This window comes from Cololabis saira, chromosome 7, assembly GCF_033807715.1.
Source record: "Cololabis saira isolate AMF1-May2022 chromosome 7, fColSai1.1, whole genome shotgun sequence".
NCBI lineage: Eukaryota > Metazoa > Chordata > Actinopteri > Beloniformes > Belonidae > Cololabis > Cololabis saira.
This window is the reverse complement of record NC_084593.1, coordinates 40,681,669-40,702,480: the sequence shown is the minus strand read 5'-3', so window position 1 is coordinate 40,702,480 and position 20,812 is coordinate 40,681,669. Positions and strand designations below refer to the sequence as shown.

General features: G+C 39.9%; 1 protein-coding gene across 1 annotated transcript in view; it reads right to left on the bottom strand.

Annotated features, from left to right (window-relative positions):
- Window positions 1-1,492: 1,492 nt before the first annotated feature.
- polr1a (RNA polymerase I subunit A) overlaps window positions 1,493-20,812 on the bottom strand; it is a 41,171-nt gene continuing 21,851 nt past the window's right edge. The window contains exons 21-37 of the mRNA XM_061725902.1: window positions 19,848-19,946; window positions 19,557-19,709; window positions 18,246-18,328; window positions 17,311-17,476; window positions 16,003-16,126; window positions 15,571-15,671; window positions 15,248-15,447; window positions 14,052-14,219; window positions 11,929-12,064; window positions 10,573-10,727; window positions 10,338-10,470; window positions 9,610-9,720; window positions 8,939-9,205; window positions 5,133-5,333; window positions 3,310-3,427; window positions 3,059-3,223; window positions 1,493-1,885 (exon numbers count right to left, since the gene is read on the bottom strand). Coding sequence (XP_061581886.1) covers window positions 1,788-1,885; window positions 3,059-3,223; window positions 3,310-3,427; window positions 5,133-5,333; window positions 8,939-9,205; window positions 9,610-9,720; window positions 10,338-10,470; window positions 10,573-10,727; window positions 11,929-12,064; window positions 14,052-14,219; window positions 15,248-15,447; window positions 15,571-15,671; window positions 16,003-16,126; window positions 17,311-17,476; window positions 18,246-18,328; window positions 19,557-19,709; window positions 19,848-19,946 — 2,478 coding nt within the window. The 3' untranslated portion in view covers window positions 1,493-1,787. The remainder of the gene's footprint in view (window positions 1,886-3,058; window positions 3,224-3,309; window positions 3,428-5,132; window positions 5,334-8,938; window positions 9,206-9,609; window positions 9,721-10,337; window positions 10,471-10,572; window positions 10,728-11,928; window positions 12,065-14,051; window positions 14,220-15,247; window positions 15,448-15,570; window positions 15,672-16,002; window positions 16,127-17,310; window positions 17,477-18,245; window positions 18,329-19,556; window positions 19,710-19,847; window positions 19,947-20,812) is intronic.

Here is a 20,812-nt window from a genome sequence, read left to right as displayed (position 1 = left end):
GAGTCACGGGAGCAGAGCAGCTGTCTCGAGCTCTCAGCCAATCAGAAAATAGAGTTTTTTTGTTTTTGTTGTTGCTAGGTAAGGTCTGAGTTTCAGCTTCAAGCGGAGGTTATAACACACATCACTCTTAAACGCACACAAACACCAACTACCGGTCAGGGGGCAATTTGGGGCAAAATGTCTCTTTAATTATATATTTTTTTATTTGTTTGTCTAAAGCAGAATGAGACCACTGCTGTCTATAAAAATAATACAGCACAAATTATTTAATATATCACGAATATTGTGAATAGACAATGGCCACTACAGTGTTTTTCTTTGTTATAGAATAAATACAGTCCAAGTCCAAAATGTGCCATCATACACTGAACTTGTAGACACATACTGTATCCCTATACTACCAAAGGAAAATGCTCACGTTTTTGATGCCATTCCATCAGGAAAGCCCTGTTGCTACAAACGGCCAAACGAGACTTTATGAAGCATTTCACTTTTTGTTCAATTATTTTCTTTGTTTTGACCAGTTGTTTACTACTCGAAGTGTCATTAATTGAGAGCATGATGGTATGTGCTGCAACAGTTGTCTTAAAAGTCGCTGGGAACCTTTTAAAACAAAAAAAATGAACGTTTTTTTGTGTGTTTTTGACTGTGTGCTGATAGGCTAGTTTTAGGTGTGTCTGTAGTCACGTGACTCCACCCATCCAGTCTGGACGGGAAGGAACCAGGAAAATAGGATGATATAACCGCAGATAAAATAACAGGGCTCTCAATCAAGTCTCACGCATTGAGCGTGAGACTCACGCATATCAACAACCTCACACATGGCATTTCTCACACTGAGAAATTAACTTTACCGCCCAGCAATTCCAACAGACCCCTGCAAACGAGTCACGGGAGCAGAGCAGCTGTCTCGAGCTCTCAGCCAATCAGAAAATAGAGTTTTTTTGTTTTTGTTGTTGCTAGGTAAGGTCTGAGTTTCAGCTTCAAGCGGAGGTTATAACACACATCACTCTTAAACGCACACAAACACCAACTACCGGTCAGGGGGCAATTTGGGGCAAAATGTCTCTTTAATTATATATTTTTTTATTTGTTTGTCTAAAGCAGAATGAGACCACTGCTGTCTATAAAAATAATACAGCACAAATTATTTAATATATCACGAATATTGTGAATAGACAATGGCCACTACAGTGTTTTTCTTTGTTATAGAATAAATACAGTCCAAGTCCAAAATGTGCCATCATCTGTACATCTTGGGGGAAAAAAATGAATGCAGCTCTGGATGGAAATACATGTACCATTACAGTTGATGCAGTAACTGGGACGATGTGCTGCACACTCGCAGCTGAAAGTAGTCCGGCTAAATGTTAGTGGCTTTTTCGACTGTATCATTAGACTCCATCATTGGATGTGGTAGTAGTGTGTTTGAGACCTCTCTCCCCCAATAAAATGAATCAGTTAAAAGACAAAAAAAGGTTTAATACTTTTTCCATTTAATACAGACAAATAAAAATGTAAATAGTTTTTTTCAAACACTTCTGCTGCTGAGAATGGCAGTGTGTCTTCTTGAAGGATGACACAGTGGCTTCATTCATAGTCCAGAGAATATGAAACCATTGACAGTTTTAATTTATTATCACATCAATTCATTCTGACATTTTTTTACAAAATCCCTGCATGACAGAGGTCACACAGAGGAGCCAACCCTAAATGATACCATGGTACGTATAACCGAGTGAATGCATTTCAACTGCATGATTATGTTCAACAGTACTTTTCTCCGATTACAGCGGTTGCTTCAGATCAAACAACCCTGTTCCTCCCTTGACTACCTTCCCCACCACGAGGCAGGCTGAAGGAGACACCAGCTGATCACAAGAACCTGAAAAACACAAACAACCGTCACTGAACAATGTTATAAAGCCAAGTAATAAATCTATGTTTAGTTAGGGCTGTGGTCTTTGGATGGAGCTCAGCACTGTATTGGTGTTGCTTCTGAAATGTGGAACAGGGGCGGTCAGAGCAGAGTAATTCGTATCCTAAACTACAGATACATTTTGTTATGTTGGTCATTTCTATTTCAAGATTCTTTATAATCATCGTTCATATTTCATGCACTGCAGATTTTGCAGGTTTGTCTGTAACATTTATCAGAGGGACTCAGAGTGACAGAATCTACAACGGAAATCCAGAAAATTACAGAGTATGATCTTTAAACAATGAATTTCCATTTTATTGCATGACATAAGTATTGATCAGCTACCAAGCGGGAAGGATTCTAGCTCTCACAGACCTGTGGGGTCTTCTTTAAGAGGCCCTCCTGTTCTCCACCCACTACTTGTATTAACTGCACCCGCCAACACATTCCATCAAACAAAGTCCAACATGCTTTTCTGCAAAGGGGAAAGCAGGATTGCGGCGTATTGAGGGGAGGATGGATAGAGGCCAGCAACAGCTCTGAAACCTGAAAGAACTGTATGGAGGAGCGGGCCGAGACCAATGCAATGTGTGCAAGGAACTGTCTTATCTCTGTTATTGCAAACAAAGGTTTCTGGACCAAATATTAAGTAAAGTTTTTCTGATGTATGAATTACTTATGTCATGCAATATATGTCATGTTAATGATATGAAATGCAAATTAATTATTAAAAAAATGTGATTTTCTGGATTTTTTTTGTCGTAGATTCCGTCACTCACCGTTGAAGAGTACCTCTGATAAAAAGTACAGACTTCATAAATGCACACATATATCATACTATGCATGTACATGTACATGTGATTTGCAGCCATGCTGCTGCCGCCTGTTCCATTGTTTCTGCTGAGTGGATATTCCTTTGTTGTTCTTTTTGTAAAACATACTGATCATTAACTTTTTTCCTGAACATTAACTTAAGGATCTCTCTCATGTTTTAATATTTTCCTTCATTTAATGAGAAAGATACCATTGTACTTGTAAAAGGACTTATCTATTGTAGTTCATTGATAATAATAGTGAGCTTCTCTCCTGCATAGCTTTGATATTGATTTCTAACTGTTCTCATCCTCCCTCCCTTACCCAACATGGTGGCTTGCTTGATGAATTTGTAGCTCGTCTCAAAGGTCATCTGCTGCAGAGGAGAAGAGTTGGACCTGATGGCATTCCGGTTCAGTGGCTTATATACGCCTTCAAAACACATGTAGTCTGCTACCAGTGATAGATGTCTGGGGTCGACCTCGATACCTGCAGGAGAGAAGAGACACGGCTGCTCTGAGCGGGTGTTGACCTTCGTGCTGGGCACAGATACGTATGTGAGGGTGTGATCATACCATAGACAGCAAACACATCTTTGATCTCCTTCTCAATGACCTTCAGAGCCACTTCAATCCCGTACGTCTTGGCCACGGCGTGAACCTCGTTGCAGTACAGTCTGTTGATGTCCAAGATCTGGAGGAGCAAATGAGAAGCCGTGGGCTGATTACAACAATGACCTTTGTTTTGTTTTTTTTATTAGAACCAGTTTCAGACATTACAGAAAGCTTCAAGTATATTGCTTATAGAAAAAAATAACAACAATAGTAACAGTATTAATAAAAAAAACAATAATAATAATAATACAATACAATTGTCGAGCACAAATAAAAATATGTGCATAAGGTCTGAAAGTGCAACACTTGATACATTCCTTCACATTCCAATGTGTTCATTCCCAAAGGACAAAATAAAACAAAGGCGAGAATTAATAATATGAAAAACTGGACAAGGATAGCTGCAACAACGTAGTCTATATCAATTTTAGATACATCTTTCAAGCTTTAGTTTGATCTGCTGCCATATACCAAAATAAAATATGTAGTTGTTTTGCATCATGGATTGGGGCTGTAGATATTTCCAGATAGATAATATCAAGAAAAGTCAAATACCAATGGGAGATGTTAAGCGTGTGTGGTGGTTTCCATCTTACTGCTATTATCTTTTTTGCTGCTGTTAGGCAGCAAGCAAAATTCGTTCTTGACATAGTGAAGCATTAATTGTGGACACAATTTAAAATAAGTGTTTGAGGGTTTACTGGAATATTCTGTACTGTTATGGAGGATAATGCAGGTGCAACCTGTAGGAAAAAGTGATTTTTTTTTATGATTATGCCAACATTGTGTATAATACTCTCCAGAGTTTAACTGAAGATGTGACACCTTTTAGTGAAAACACAGAAGGGACCATAATGTTTTTATGTTATACATAAAAAGAAACAACGTCATGAGTTTAGGAGAAGCCTGGGAAAGATCTGAGGGGAGATAGAGCAGCAGTTGGGGCGGGGTTGCTGCACCACGTAAATAGTTGTGCCAGTGTCTTTGTTTGTCCTTTGCGTGGCAGGAGCCTAAATGTGCAGGAGGATCTACAGGGTGAATGAAACAAGCTGGTTGTGGTTTTTGACTGCTCAAATTGGTTTGATTCACGGTATGAATCGGCACAGATTACTTTTGTAATACTGTATTTGACCCGGTCTTTGTACGTTTTGACTGTATAGAAACGTAATTCTTGCCATTGTAAGAATGAGATGTACCTGCTGTACTCTACTGCCCTTACTGCCTAACAACTTGTACTTTTTATTATTTTACCTCTTTTCTTATCATTTTATTTGTTATTTACTGTTTAATTGTGTCTTGCTGCTTTGAATGTTGATGTAAAGCACTTTTGAACTGAATTGTGCTCTACAAATAAACTTGCCTTGCTCTAAAGACTTCACTAATAACTGCTTCACCAACGCCAGCCTGGATGTCCAGAAACACTTTGTCCATACGGCACAAGCAACAAATGTTCGGGCTGAACAGCTCAAACCACACAAAATCACACCTGGTCCACTTTCATATGTGGCTCTAAATTGGATAAATCTGATGTGTTTTAATACGAATTCAGTCTGCTCAGGTGTCACTGTTCAGGCCAGTAATGTATTTATTTCAGTGATCATCTGTTTCCTCCACAGCACTTCAGAGCTGCGCACCAACTAAACTAAAGGGAACCGTTCTATTGTCAAATACTTCAATAAGCACATCTCGTCTGTGACTCTTAAAACCAATTAAGACGTCAAGTGTAAAACCAAAACTTTGAAACTTTTAAAAATGTTTCCTAGGAAACCGTGCTGCTTACGTACATCCCCATACTTGAAGATTTCATGCATGTTGATGCCCTCCGTGTTGAGAACCATCTCCTTTTCTCCAGACTTGGTGGTGCTCTCGTTCAGAAGGCACCGTGTCAGGCCTTTGGTTTCCATGACGACTGCATTGTGGGCCAGTGTTGACAGGACTGAGGTCAGGTCAAAGTGCATCTTCTTCACTGGCAGAGTCAGTTCCACCTGCAGGAGGAACGATGGGCTGGTGAGTGAAGGACAACCTCCTCCGCTCTTTATTTGTGATCAAAGGTTTTTATTAGGGCCCGAGCACTGACAGTGCGAAGGCCCTATTGTATCTGTAGGAATTTTTTTCTAGTTTTTTTTTTTTTTCCCCGACAAAATGAGGGCCTTTTTGCCCCCCTAAAGTTTTGCACGCAAGCCAGCGCGGGTGAAAAATGTGATATTTAATGGTTTGCATTAATGGGCGTAGCTTAATGGCTCTACAGCGCCCCCTAGAAAACTTTGTGCCTCAAGCCCCACAATACGGTTTGACGTACATGCAAGAAAATCAGGACACACCTGTATTATGGCACAACTTAAAGAAAAGTCTCTTGGCGCCATGGCCGAAACCGAACAGGAAGTCGACCATATTGAATTAATCGTGTAATTTTGGCGCAATTTATGCCATTTCTTTGGTCGTTAATGTGGCCCGAACCGTAACGTGCACCCAGGTGTGTTATACATCAAAATGTGCGTCTCCATCCTGCGACGACGCGCATTACTTTTCTCAGTCAAAAGCGTTACCGTGGCGACAATAGACGCCAAAAAGCGCGCCCCCCCATCATCCATATTTGATAGTTCCTATTTTCTGGGAATGGTTTGACATAAAGAGTCATGGGTGGTGTCATCTGACTTAATTTTGAGTCCTTGACCTTTATTGGTGAAAATTGCACGTGCAAGGGCCTGTTCATCACTGCTTGCAGCTTTACGGTAATTTCAAATACCAATGGGAGATGTTAAGCATGTGTGGTGGTTTCCATCTTACTGCAATTATCTTTTTTGCTGCTGTTAGGCCAGTAAGCAAAATTAGTTTTTGACATAGTGAAGCATTAATTCTGGATACATTACATATAATAAGTGTTTGAGGGTTTACTGGGATATTCAGTACTTTTATTGACGATAATGCAGTTGCAACCTGGTGCCAGAAGTTTGCAACAGGTTGTCATTCCCAGACCAGATGCTTGAAGGTTCCTGGTTTATTCTGAGAGCAGAATGCACATAAAGAGCGAACCAGGATCTCCACAGCTCTGGATGCTGAAGCTCTGGGAGACACTTGTGCTGAAACTGGACCTGCTTCCAGGTCAGAGCATCTAATGCTTCTAGCTACTATCAACTATTATGGCTTTGCTCATTTCACTGTGCACAAACTAACAACTAATCAGAGTTCCTGGGGGAGAAACTTCACCTCCAAATAATAGCAAAATGGTGGGACTCGCACTTTACTAGTCAAGTCAACATGTCACTTTATTCGATCTTCTCGGGCTCAGTCATCTCAGATTTTAATGTTCAATTAAATTAACCAATAATTGTTTGCAAACAGCAATAAAGCATTAATTTCAGACTGTATCACAGGAGTTGTGTTCGAAGGGAAAATAAAATGTAAAGCCAAATATAAAGATGTGCTACATTTACAGAAATGCATTTATGCAGCTGAAGCTAACTCCAACCTTAAATCCAAAAGGAGATGCAAAAGACACAGGACTATAAACTAGCTAGAAAATCATTTAAAGAAAGAACACATATCTTAAATTTGAGTTTCTGAGGCTTAAAATCGTATCTGCTACATAAGACTAGGGCTGTTCGATTTTGCCCAAAAATAAAATCTCGATTTTTTTCTCTCAAAATCCGATTTTCGATTACGATTATGATTATTTTGTGAATTGACAAAAGGCAAAGAAATGATTTCAAATATGCAGTTTTTTTATTGAACATTTGCCCCATTGGGCTTTAAGTGCAAACTTTGCTCTTATTAAACCAAAAATGAATGAATAAAGTGCAAAACTCTGTAAAATAAGTTGAAAAAAAGTTTTAAAAAATATAATAAAATATAAAGTTTTATCTCTGAAAACAAAATCAGCAAATTAGCACTTGCAAACATACAGTAAGTTATATTTCCAATTAAATAAAACAAGACATTTTCTAATTAAACTAAACTGGGTCTCTGCATGCTAAATAATAATGGTGTGTAATGTCAGTCATTACATTTGCTATTCACATTTGCAAGTTTTTTGCAAGGAACACGAGCCGGTCTACCGCATCTGGCTTGAGGGATGCCCGGTGGCATGTTACAACGCCCCCTCCTACACTAAAGAGCCTCTCCCATGGTGCACTTGTCGCAGGTATTGAGAGGTATTTCCATCAATCATTAATATGGTATCAATCATTAATATGTTGCAGACAAGGTTAAAAAAAAAAAAAAAAAAAAAAAAGTGAAAAATCGATTTTACGAGTTTCACGTTTTAACATCGTTCTAATTACATAATCGCGATTACGATTTAAAATCGATTAATCGAACAGCCCTACATAAGACAGTAACTCGTTTTGCACCAAGAATAAGGCCCAATCCCAATTCTCCTTCACTCGCCCTTCTTTTCTCCACTCGCACTTCTTTTCTTCCCTAAGCCCTAAAAAAGAAGGGGGAGATTTTAGGGCACTTGAGATCTAGGGCACTTGGCCCAGGTGCCTGTCCCAATTCTCCCCCTACCCCTCGTTTCCATCCCTAACCTGATCAGGAAGCAGAGAGCCAAAAGCTGTTTTAATTTCAGCTGTAGCGCTGTTAATATGGCACTTTATTAAGTTTTAATATTTTTTCAGGTATAAAGGTAACCTTAAGATCCCCAACCTGGGCTCAGTTTATCCAAATAACGCCTGTTAAGAAATTTGACCCGATGTTTTCGGAGATGAGAAGAGCCGCCGGCCCCGGGGAGCAACCTCAGCTCACAGCCCGAGAACAGACGTGATCGCCGGGTCAGGCTGCTCCGTCAGCCCCGGGAGAGAAACTCTCCCGGGACGCAGCTCTGTTGAGAATCACGCCGGCTGAAATAAATCATTTAGGAATATGTTGGTTTAATAGATTAATCTAACAGTTGTAGCTACGCCTGTTAAGAAATTTGCTCCGAAATTTAGAGATTTCTGTCTGCCGGGTCCGGAGCTTGGGTCCGCGTTAAATCGACGCAGAGCCTACGGCGTAGGTTGCGTAACCTCCGCCGTAGGATCTGCGTTGGTGTAACGCGGAACCATAAATCCCTTTATTCTGGCGTGATCTTCCGCAACTTTATCTGAAAGTGTGTAAATTACCCAGATAACAGCTGGATTCCTTTGTGGTTTCTGAAGACTATTATATCAGAAACATCCAAAACAAATCTGACGAGTCACAGGATTATTTCTCTCTATTTCTCTGAGACGAGTCTGCCTGTTTGCCTTCGGTCGGCGAGTCAAATCGACGCAGAGCCTCTTTTTTTCATACCCCCTCGCTCGCCAAGTCAGCATCTGAAATCCCTCGATTTGAAGGGGCTATTCTCAGCCCCTAGCCCTCGTTATGCCCCCTCCCCCTAGGTGAAAAGAGGAATTGGGACACCACTACCTTCACGGGAACGCGCAAAAGTTAGGGTTAGGGAAGAAAAGGAGGGCGAGGGGGAGTATTGGGACGCACCCTAAATACCATCTGAAGGATGAACCCAAAAAGCTCATTATTTACAATGTATTGTAACAGATTGAAATGAATGAATCAGTGGAATTAAAAATATTTTGTGATGAGAAATGACATTCAACAGAAAGGGGATGCTCACCTCACACCAGAGTTCCTGCTGCTGATCAAAAGAATATCTCTCTATGGCCGTGTTTAACTGCAGAACCGAGTTGACTCTCATCTGGATGTGGGACTCCTGTCCCGCTGCTTTCCTTGCTGCCTCCTCCTCCTCCTCTCTTCTCACTTCTGGAGACTCCTCTTCAGCAGTCGCCTCACCCTCCTCTTCAGACTCCCCCTCCCCCAAATCTTCTTTATCTTCCACGTCTTTATCTTCGGCTGCTTCCTCTCCCTCACTTTCATAGTCAACCTGCAGAAGTAAAACAGATGAGAATTAAATGCATGGTTAGTCAAGAAAAAACAATCAGCAGCATGATCTTTCAAGTGTGTTTTATTAGAGCACACGGAAGTGTATTGCATTCACTTGAGAAAAGAAAATCTGCTCTGTTTTTCTGAATTAACGAGATAATTATCTCAGAATTGTGTGAAACTGATTAGTGTAAATATGTATGATAATGTTTTGTCAGTTACATGCACACAAGTTAAGTTGCATATAATGCACCAGTTGCACCATTGCCCCATGAAACAGATATTTTAAACAGTTGAGATGAAATCGGTTAGAATAATTTTGGTGAAAAAACCCCAACTGAGAAATGTTGTCAACTGTCAGTGGAATAGTAATACAGGATATTTCAAACGCGATGAGCGTCATACCTCCTCCTCCTGTTTGCCTTTTCTCTTGGCATCTGATGCATCAGCGTCTCCTTCATTCCCTTGATCATCAACAACAGGCTCGTCTTTATCTCCTCCTTCCCCATCATCTAACTGGAGAGTCAAGACGAGAGATTTAACTTCAGATTCAACGGTTTTCAAAAAGTTAACAAAGAGAGACACAATGTAAAAACTGAATAAGACAATGAAAAGTGAACGCATGTGCTATAAAACTACGGAAGAGTATTAGGGCCAGGCAGGAGGAAAATAAAAATAATATTATAGGAGAAACATTTTTTTTTCCATTATGCACTTCGAGAAAAATTTGAAATGTTGAGAAAAAAGTCAAAATTTCGAGAAAAAAGTCGAAATGTTGAGAAAAAAGTCAAAATGTCGAGAAAAAAGTCAAAATGTCGAAATTAATATTGAAGTACAATTTCGAGAAAATAGTCAAAATGTTGAGAAAAAAGTCAAAATTTCGTGAATAAAGTTGAAATATTGAGAAAAAGGCGTAAATTCGACTTTATTCACGAAATTTCAACTTTATTTTATTCTTGAAATTGTATTTCAACATTAATCTCGACATTTCGACTTTTTTCTCAACATTTCCAATTTTTTCGCGAAGTGCACAATAAAAAAAATCTTCCCCTCTCAAATATTTTTCTCCTGCATGGCCCTGATACTCTTCTGTAATGAAACTGATGTTAAAACAAGCAAAGCTAAAACTGAACCTCTGCCGTGGCCGTGGGAGTCCCGTCCCCATCGTTGTCCGTATCCCGGGGCGTGGCCTTCCTCGTCTCCACGGCGATGGAGGCCAGCTTGGCCGTGCGCTTCTTAATGGCTTCCAGGAGGAGGCGGAAAAACCTGAAAGTGGGTGCAAAATGTGTGAAACAAGGACGGCGGTGGGAGGTGAATAACGTGCGTTTGTGTGGTGTAGGAAGAACTAATAAAGGCATGAAGGCCCACCTGGTTTCCATGTAGTTGAGGATGTGACGGGGCGTTAGCAGCTTATCCTCGTTGTAACGTTCAGGAGGCAGGAAGTGGAAGGTAATCTTGAACGCTCGCAGATTCTGGGATTTTTCTGTCCGCAGCGTTTCAACTACATTCACTTTCTGCAGCACCTACACGCATGTGCACAGACAGAGTTAGAGTGGTTTATCATCCATCCACCTACAGGCACATTTATTCAACTTCAGTAATCAGATATTAACAACAAACAACAAAAATACAAATTGTAAAGGGAAAGAAAAAGTACAATCGAAAAAATAAACCAGAACAAGAAATGACAAAGGTTAAGATAAGAACACGATGTGGGTATTCCTGTACTATCATCCCTAGAAGAAACTATCACAAAGAATTGCAATAATAGGGGCTTGATTTCATCAATATATAACTGGCTCTGATGAAACCTCATTGACTGAACTTTGACATGGAGGGCGGTCTTAAAAGAGGACATTTCACAAGATGACTGGAAAATAATGTGTGAAAAATCTCAGAAACAAACAGCAAATACAAATCTAAAGCTACTCCAATACAATTGGTTAATGCAGACTATACAACTCCTGTCAAATTAAATAAATATAACAGTAATATACCTGATAATTGTTTCAAATGCAATTAGGTCCAGGGAACATTTGTGTCTGGGAATGTGACAAAATTAAAACATTCTGGAGGGAGGTCATTAATAAAACCATGCTTATCCTGTCCTGTATGAATATTCCACTGGACCCTACGTTGTTATTGCTGCATTTATATCCAGCAGATCTCAATTTGAAACCTCAAGAACGTAAATTTATTGATTTCACTGTATTGCAGGCAAAAAGGATTATTGCTCTTAATTGGAAGAAAACATATGCAGATACAATCGGTGCTTGGATCAAGGTTATGGCACAAAGTATGTCAGTGGAGAAAATAACATATACATTAAAAAACTAACTCGGGATGTACGAGGAAATCTGGAAACCGTTTAATCAATTCATTAAAAAAAAGGAGATATAGGGGAGCTTCTACGGGAGGAAAATACAGGGCAGGAAACCTAAACCTCGGAAGGGGAAGTGTCTTGGAGGGCGACAGCAAAAAAGTAATTTTAATTTACGTGTAAGTTTTGTTTATGTATATCTTTAATTTGTTGGACTGTACTTACAATACTGTCATATGTTACTTTGTACTAATTTTGGACCTTATAAGAAGAGAGATGCAAAGAGAGAATGGATGTGGGTTGGGATGGAGGAGGGGGAAGACTGTTAAGTCAAAAGTTGTTGTGAAAGTGGAAAAGATAAGAACACGATGAGGGGATGTTAAAGGAAGAAAAGGTGATTCTACCTCAGCCAGGGACACCTTTGCCAGTTTCCTCCGCAGCATCTTGGCTCTCTTCAGAGCCTTCTTGTTGTTGAGCACCGGGATGGTCATCATAGGGGTCTTGATGTTGGAGCTGGCTACCATCAGGATCTCCCTCAGTCTGAGAGGGGGACATTTTAGATTTTTTGTGATCAAATGTTTTTATTTATATTTCTTTTTTTTTTTAATTATAAACGATGGCATCCACAATGTTGTCAAACAAACATTATACACATATTTTTTGTATTTTTACCCCCTTCCAAACCCACCCTCGGACCTAAGCATTGGATGAAAATAATTAATAAGGAAAACAGAAAAAATAAAATAAAAAAAAATACAACAATCAAAAACAAACAAACACACAAACACAAAAAAGGACAAAATAAAAAAAAGGCAAAACATAATAATATGAAAAACTGGACAAGGATAGCTGCAACAAGGTAGTATAAATCAATTTTAAATACATCTTTCAAGTTTGGCTTTAATTTGATCTGCTGCCATATACCAAAATAAATATTTAGTTGTTTTCCAATATGGATTGGGGCTGTAGCTATTTCCAGATAAATAATATCAAGAAAAGTCAAACACCAATGGGAGATATTCAGCGTGTGTGGTGGTTTCCATCTTACTGCAATTATCTGTTTTGCTGCTGTGAAGTGGACATTTTTATGTACAGGAAATAGTGGGGATGCAAGTAAACGGATGAATTCAGGGCCTTACACGGTCCTAACCTAAAGTCACAACAGCAGTAACAAGGACCGAGGATTCATCTGTTTAAATAAGCCTATTGAAGGGTGATGAGAGCCAGACATGAGACACTCACCCCACCAGCCAGAACCAACGGTTGCCTTGGTTACACAGGCAGATGTATGGAACATGCCAACATCAACACGAGCACAAAGCTCCAATAAACAACAGAATCGATTTTGTTTACTCCAGCTGAACAAATCTGCGATGAGCGACTCTGCACAGCTGCAAGGAACCAAACTCCACTCAAAGCACTGAAACCCTTGTCCACTCACAGCACCCGTCATTGTGATGCGTCTTCCACAAAAAAACTCTCTTATCAGACCAAGTTCACCAGAGGAGCTGTCACGTTAATGAAAAAGCATAAATAATATGAAAAATGATAGAAAACAAGAGGAACTTACCGGGCTACAAATAAATACATCTGAAGAAAATACGCATCTGATGTACAGTAATCCCTCGCTGTAACGCGGTTCACCTTTCACGTCTCGCTGCTTCACGGATTTACATTGTGCATCGTGTTCTGCATTCTGATTGGCTAAACAGTCTCCCCGCTTCTTCACTTCCTGTGTCAATAACGTTGGTTGCTTAGCAACAAGCTGAGAACGGCCAATGAGTTTCAGCAGCAGCTCAAGAACGAGACCCTTTGATGAATCGTTCATTACAGTCTCAGATATAATCCATGGTAGCATGTCTGTTTATAAGAATCTTTTTGCCCAGAAGAAAAAATAGCGACAACAACGACCAACAACTATGTTCTTCTCTGGAAAAAACACACCTGCACCGCGGCTTTAGAAGAAAAAGACGCTACAGAGGGGAGTCAGGATGCAGCAGCATCAGAAGAGCAGGGAAATACACACCAGTCACAATTTGTCCTACTGTATTTATTGTATTTTTTTTTCATATTTCTCATTTTCTCCCGTTCAAATCCATTTAATCGGGTCGTGGTGGGACGGGGCTCATCTCTGCAATTTGAACCCTTGTATAATAATTGCAAAAAAAAAAAAAAAAAAGGGTTTCGCCTATCAGGGGTTCTTTTTGGAACGTAACGAGGGATTACTGTATTATCTGTGGCAGAGAATGTGCAATCATTGTTTTTAGAAGCTTGTTTAAACAAAGGGATTGGTTTTGCCTCATTTTCAGAGACAAATGTAAAGATAGAGTCATTCGGATGACTACATCTCTAAGAGTCATTGCACACTTACCTGGCTTCCAAGACTAAAAAGTAGAGAAAAAAGTGCCATGGGCAAGTCTAGGCTGGGCGTTAACAGCCCAACGGTTGCCACATCGGGGAGGGGGCGGCGTGTGTAATATTCTCACAGGTACATATAGGTCAGTAATGAGACTAGTGGGGTCATTACCGAGGTATTCCCAGGGTGACGTTCATCTCTCCTCTGCCAGCAAAATGGAAGGTGTTTAGGGTCATCTGGGTGGACGGTTCCCCGATGGACTGGGCTGCCAGCAGTCCCACAGCCTCCCCTGGATCACACAGGGAGCGCTGCCACTTATAGAGCAGCAGCTGCCGCAGGCTAGGAGAGGAGAAGAAGACGTATTAAACTACACTAAAACACACACGTGGGAGATCATTTAAGTCCTGGTCTGACGATGTCCCTCGTTATCCGTACTGGATATTAGGAGGTGTTTCCAGTATGTAAACTCAGTTGTTGTAGGGCTAAAGCTCGACTCACTTGGGGGAGCCCAATGTTGGAACAAATTAAATGCGGTAGGATCTAAATAGTGTGCATATACGGAAGAGTATTAGGGCCAGGCAGGAGAAAAATAAAATTTTAGAGGAGGAAGATTTTCTTTTTTCATTATGCACTTTGAGAAAAAAGTCAAAATGTTGAGAAAAAAGTCGAAATGTCAAGATTAATGTTGAAGTACAATTTTGAGAAAAAAGTCGAAATGTCGAGAAAAAAAGTCGAAATGTTGAGAAAAAAAGTCAAAATGTTGAGGAAAAAAAGTCAAAATGTTGAGAAAAAAAGTTGAAATGTTGAGAAAAAAGTCGAAATGTCAAGATTAACGTTGAAGTACAATTTCGAGAAAAAAGTCTAAATGTTGAGAAAAAAGTCGAAATTTCAACTTTATTCGCAAAATTTTGACTTTATTCTTGAAATTGTATTTCAACAATAATCTCGACATTTCGACTTTTTTCCCTGACATTGACTTTTTTCTCCAAGTGCACAATGAAAAAACAACTTCCCCTCTCATATATTTTTTCCCCTGCATGGCCCTAATACTCTTCAGTAGTGCATAAAACTATCTGGAAACATGAAACAAATGTAGAGTTTGATGATGTCTCACACAAATAAAAGTGCAATGCCCTCTATCAACTCAGTTTGGAGAAAGAAATGAAAATTGCAAGTTGTCTGTCTGAAAAAATCTGAAGAGAATTCTGCTGTAAATTCTGTTTCCTTACTTAGAACAATCATTTTAAAACTGGAATATCAACCTGAGCCGAGGACAGAATTCCTGGTGGGATGTTGGGATGTTTGGGCAGCACTAAACTACAGTTCTGAGAGATTTGGTCCTTTTAAAACACTCTTGCATTTGGTACCTGTCCATGTCCACGTTGTCTTGATATAAACAGGTTCTGTCCTGAAGGTACTTTTCTGTGATGTCGTGGAACTTCTCCGACACTGAACCGAAGCAGATGTCGGGTCTTAAGACGGCCAGCGCGGGCTCTGGACAGCGGGACGACTTCCTCGTGTACTTGGCTCTGCTGGCTTCATCCAGAGAACGCCACTTTCCAATGAGCTGAGGAGGAAAAGAGTTAAAATATAGGTACAGTTTGGGTCAGTCAGGCTCTGAACTCACGGCTGCACTTCATACACGTGTGTGTAAAGTGTAAAGTACAGTGCAGGGTCTGTGCATAGATACCTCTTCTATTACAGGATCTCTGGTGTTAGAGACGGGCTCTGTTACTTGTGTGCTTTTTTTTAGTTTTGAAAACTTCTTCTGGGAAAACAGCAAGAATGGACCTGAAACAAAGTTTAGACACACACATTCACAAACACTCACAAAAAGGATGTACACATTTATTTAAGCTGAATTTAAATAAAGACAGCTATTGCCGGGTCTACATTGCTGGTAAATCAGCCAGAGCTCATGCACCAGGAGCCCAGGTACTAAACACACCAAGAATGAAGTTGATCTGATGAAATCTCAGAGGAGTTGGTTCAGATACGAGCTCTTGCCTAGTGCCTGGGCTCCTAGTGCCCTCTCTCTCTCTAGGGATCAATACAATACTGCTAGATACTTCACTTCTATTGAATTGAAAACACTCATAGCAGATCTGAGTGAGTGACCTACCTCTCTGAGGTTGTGCTACCTCTCTCTTTGTTTTCCAGCGCTGGATGGCTGCAAAGTGGTGCTGAGCTGGCTGGGAGTCCAGCCGGGGCAGGACACTGTCCAGACCCTGGGACTTCCTGATGACCTGAGGAGACGGGCAGTGTGGCCGGTTCAGGTAAACCCCTTCATGTGGAAACACTTCAATGTCTTGTTAAATATATTAAAATGGTTGTATTTGACTCCACAAAAAATTGTTAGTAACCTTCCATTACAGAAAAGAAAAAAAAAATAAAATAAAATTGAAGCTGCAAGAAGCGATGAACGGGCCCTCACGCGTTTCACCAATAAAAGGTCAAGGACTCAAAACTAAGTCTGATGACACCATCCATCACTCTTTATGTCAAACCATTCAAAAGTTATGGCAGAAAATAGGGACTATCAAATATGGACCAATCAGAAGAAGGGGCGGGGCGCTCTTTTTGGCGTCTATGGTCGCCACGGTAACGCTTTTGACTGATAAAAGTAATGTGCATCGTCGCAGGATGGAGACGCACATTTTGATGTATAACACACCTGGGTGCACGTTACGGTTCGGGCCGCATTAACGGCTGAAGAAATGGCATAAATTGCGCCAAAATTACACGATTAATTCAAAAAGGCCGACTTCCTGTTCGGTTTCGGCCATGGCTCCAAGACACTTTTCTTTAAGTTGTGACATGATACAGGTGTGTACCGATTTTCGTGCATGTACGTCAAACCGTATTGTGGGGCTTGAGGCACAAAGTTTTCTAGGGGGCGCTGTTGAGTCATTAGGCCACGCTCATTAATGCAAACCATTAAATATCACATTTTTCGTCAGGCCTGGCTTGCGTGCAAAATTTGGTGACTTTTGGGGCACGTCAAGGGGGCAAAAAGGCCCTCATTTCGTCGGAAAAATAAAAAGGAGAAAAAAAAAATTCCTACAGATACAATAGGGCCTTCGCACAGTGCTCGGGCCCTAATAATATTTTAGAGGAGGAAGATTTTTTTTTCATTATGCACTTCGAGAAAAAAGTCGAAATGTCGAGAAAAAAGTCAAAATTTCGTGAATAAAGTTTAAATGTTGAGAAAAAAGGCAAAATTTCGACTTTATTCTTGAAATTGTATTTCAACATTACTCTCGACATTTCGACTTTTTTCTCGAAGTGCACGATATTAAAAAAAAATCTTCCCCTCTCAAATATTTTTTCTCCTGCATGGCCCTAATAGTCAGTTCCAAAACATGAAGTAGTTTTTTACTCCAGTGAAAGCTCCATATGCAAGTACATGTCTTGTTTTCATTTTTGATACCTCATAGTTTTCCTCTATGAAGGAGAACTGTCTTGGCTGCAGAAATTGGGTCTTGGGGATGTCCAGCCCGTCTTCACCATACAGAAACTGAACCACGGACCCGTCACTGTCTCTCACCGTCAGGTCGTACTGGACCACCAAACCCTCCAGATGCTTTATGATGCATCTGCAGAGCAGAGGAGGGAAAGAGAAGAGGAACAAGTCTTTCAGGGGCTGCTTTAATCACATGTATATATTACACAATAGGATGATGCCGGTTCTCTCAATAATAACGTAAAAATATCTTCTAGTAAAACACCCTTCTGTAAATGTTCTAATGCCCAACATTTTCCTGGTACTAAAACAAACATTAACAAGTCCAGATGTCCTAACAAAGCCGGGATCAGCTCATCGATCCATCTGAGCATGAGCGCCGATAGCGATAGTCTACTCGTTATTATCAAACAATATTTTGATGCAGGACACAAATATGATGTTATAGTCGACATGCTGTCGACTACTCACAACATTAATATGAGTGTTGGAATGCTGAAGACCCGTTTGAGAGATGCAGGGTTATTTGGAACAGTGATGCATCAAAATATTGTTTGATAATAACGAGTAGGCTATCGCTATCGGCACTCATGTTTTTATGTCATGTACTTCCGGGTCAAACGTTCCTTCGTCCAATCAGCCACAAGTCAAGAGTCCTACCCTTTCCATTTTGGTTAATGTGTTGCGTTTTCTCTTTTGCCATTGTGTTTTTCTCAATTTGCCGTTGTGTTTTGCACGTCCAGGCCACTGTAATAAACAGATGAGATGCCAGCGTCCCGGTCCGTGCGCAGCTTATAATCAACACACGTTAGCTCATCTGTGCTCAAAAGGTGGAACAAACCATGCTTAAATTCAACATAAACAAAGTGCTTTTCCTCATTCCTCTTACTGTAAGGCTTTACCTCTGCAGATATCCTGATCTAGACGTTTTCACAGCTGTGTCCACCAGCCCTTCTCTACCAGCCATGCAGTGGAAGAAAAACTCCTGGAAGTGAGGAAAACACACAAGAAAAGAAAACATCATTTTCTAAAATGCAAGAGCTCGAGGGCCAATGCTGAAAGACTCAATACAATAACAGGCTTAGAATATTGTACAGGATCTCGGGGTCAATATCACTATAAAGTGCCTTTGAAGTTTGCAATATTGACTTTTTAGGTTATTATAAAAATGATAATAAGAACGTTAAAAGTGCTTAACACAGACGCATTGATGTTAAGCCAACAAGGTATGAAAACATTCAAGTTTTCAGTTATAATGGCATAAATTGTCTATATTTCATTACTTTATATACTTTCTTGGGGATATATTTGCATTAAATGCTAAAAACCAAATTATCAGAAATTAAAAACAAGAAAAAGACTGAAAATGAAAAAAAAAAAAAAAAAAATTCTGACCCACATGATGTTTCTGAAAGCAGTTCTATCAGCATTCTGGGAGCTGATTGGTCCTTACAGCAGCTGAAATACTTGCTGTTGAATCTCAATATAATACTAGTATTAATATGTTGCATAACTACAGTCATATCATTCATGCAACAGCTCAAAAAACAGTTTTAATAACACTAACCCAAATGAACATCGGAATCGAATTAAACCAAATCTTGATAATCGATTCTGAATCTTAAGAATCGGAATCGAATCGATTCTTGACATTTGAATGGATCCCCAGCCTTGGTTTTGAGTCAATCTGATCAAATCTCTACGAGGAGTTTGTTAAAGTACGAGGCCGGGAAATGACCAAATACATGAAAAATGACATAGCCTCTTCAAGATAGTGAACTTGTTAGAGCATGGCTGCATGTATTGTGGGGCTCGTCAAAAAACACGAAGTTGGTTGCGCTACCGAGTCCATTTTTGTAAACCCGCGCCCGTCACCTATTTTCTAGAACGCGACACCTGATGTGTGTGCACAATTTGGTGAGTTTAATAATAATAATAAAAAAGTGTGATTTCAAGTTCTCTGGCCTTAACCAGACGGGGAGGAAGCAGGAAACCAAACGCATCTTATACTGTATAGGAAGTGACATATCCTCCAGGCTTTTAGAGACACGCTGCATCACGTTTTTAAGGCCCACACCGCTTCAGAAACATGATTCAATGTCTCACATTACATCTTGATGTTTGTTTTTTCACTTCCCTAAACACATTTGACATTTGAATACAAGTGAACAACAGAAGACGCACATTCCAGCCTCAAAGCTGACTTTGTGTACCTGTGGTTTGATGCCTGTGAGAAACCTCCCCGAAACAAACCCCCCAGCGCCGGGTGAAGGGTCGTACGGCTGGAAACAGGGCAGGAATTTACCAGAAGGCATCAGTGGAGGCCTCCGGCCCTCCAACTCAATCTGACCCAGCAGACAGGAAATCTGGAACAAATACACAAACACAGTTAGACACAACTCTTGAATTGTAACGTCCTGGCTGGATTCAGGTGGGTTGATGAATCAGTGTAGTACAGAATCATGTGTGTTTCCATCTGTGTGTTTACACCGGCTGTACTGTACCTGCATGGTGTTTACTGTAGATCCCTTGGCTCCTGATTGGACCATCAGTTGGAGGTTGTTGTCTGGGAAGGAGGTGTGAAGTCCCACGGGCATACACACCTGAAATATACAGGAAAATACTTCACATACGCTACAAGAAAAGCAATAACAAAGAAATGGCTTAACCCAGACATCCCATCTATAGATGAATGGTATAAGATAATTTATGATATATTTGTGATGGAAATAATTACTTTCTCAATGGGGCTGCAGCAATATAAATTCAAAGACATCTGGGAGCAATGGAAAATGTATATTTCCCTGAAACGCCCTGCTTTTGTTTAATTCTCTTTTTTTACCTCTTTTAAACAAGATTTGTTTAAGTATCTATTTTCTTGTATTACTATAATAGAAAACACCCCATGTTCATGTGTTCTGTTATGACATGTTTTGTGAATGGAAAAAAACAAATTGGAGCTCTGTGTCGAAACAAGCAACTATGCAATAAAGATGTATGTATTGTTGATATGTGATTCCAAACAAAGAGAAAATATAAAAAAAAGAAAATACTTCACATATGAAAGTAAATCTCCACGCACAAGAAAAAAAAAACCCAGAAAAGATGTTTCAACAAGTTCAATTCATTGTAATTGTACTTTAATAATCCATGAATGAACTTGATACTGCTACACAGTCAGCCAGAATTATGAAGTCACAATATGGAGATGGCGTGCAAAGACATGCTCTCCTGAAAACAATCATTAAATCACAGTGCTGACTAGAGGAAGCATTGCACTTCATCAAGACTCAGGTTGTTTATCAGACTGTATATTTTTAGAAATATAGAAAGTCACAAAGGAAAATGCCTACGTTTCAACATCCAATCTATAGTTTTGTTCTACTGGGAATAAAATATGGATGGGTTTATGAGATTTGCATATCATTCAGCATTTGTAGATCAGACAATATCAACCCTGTGTCAGTTA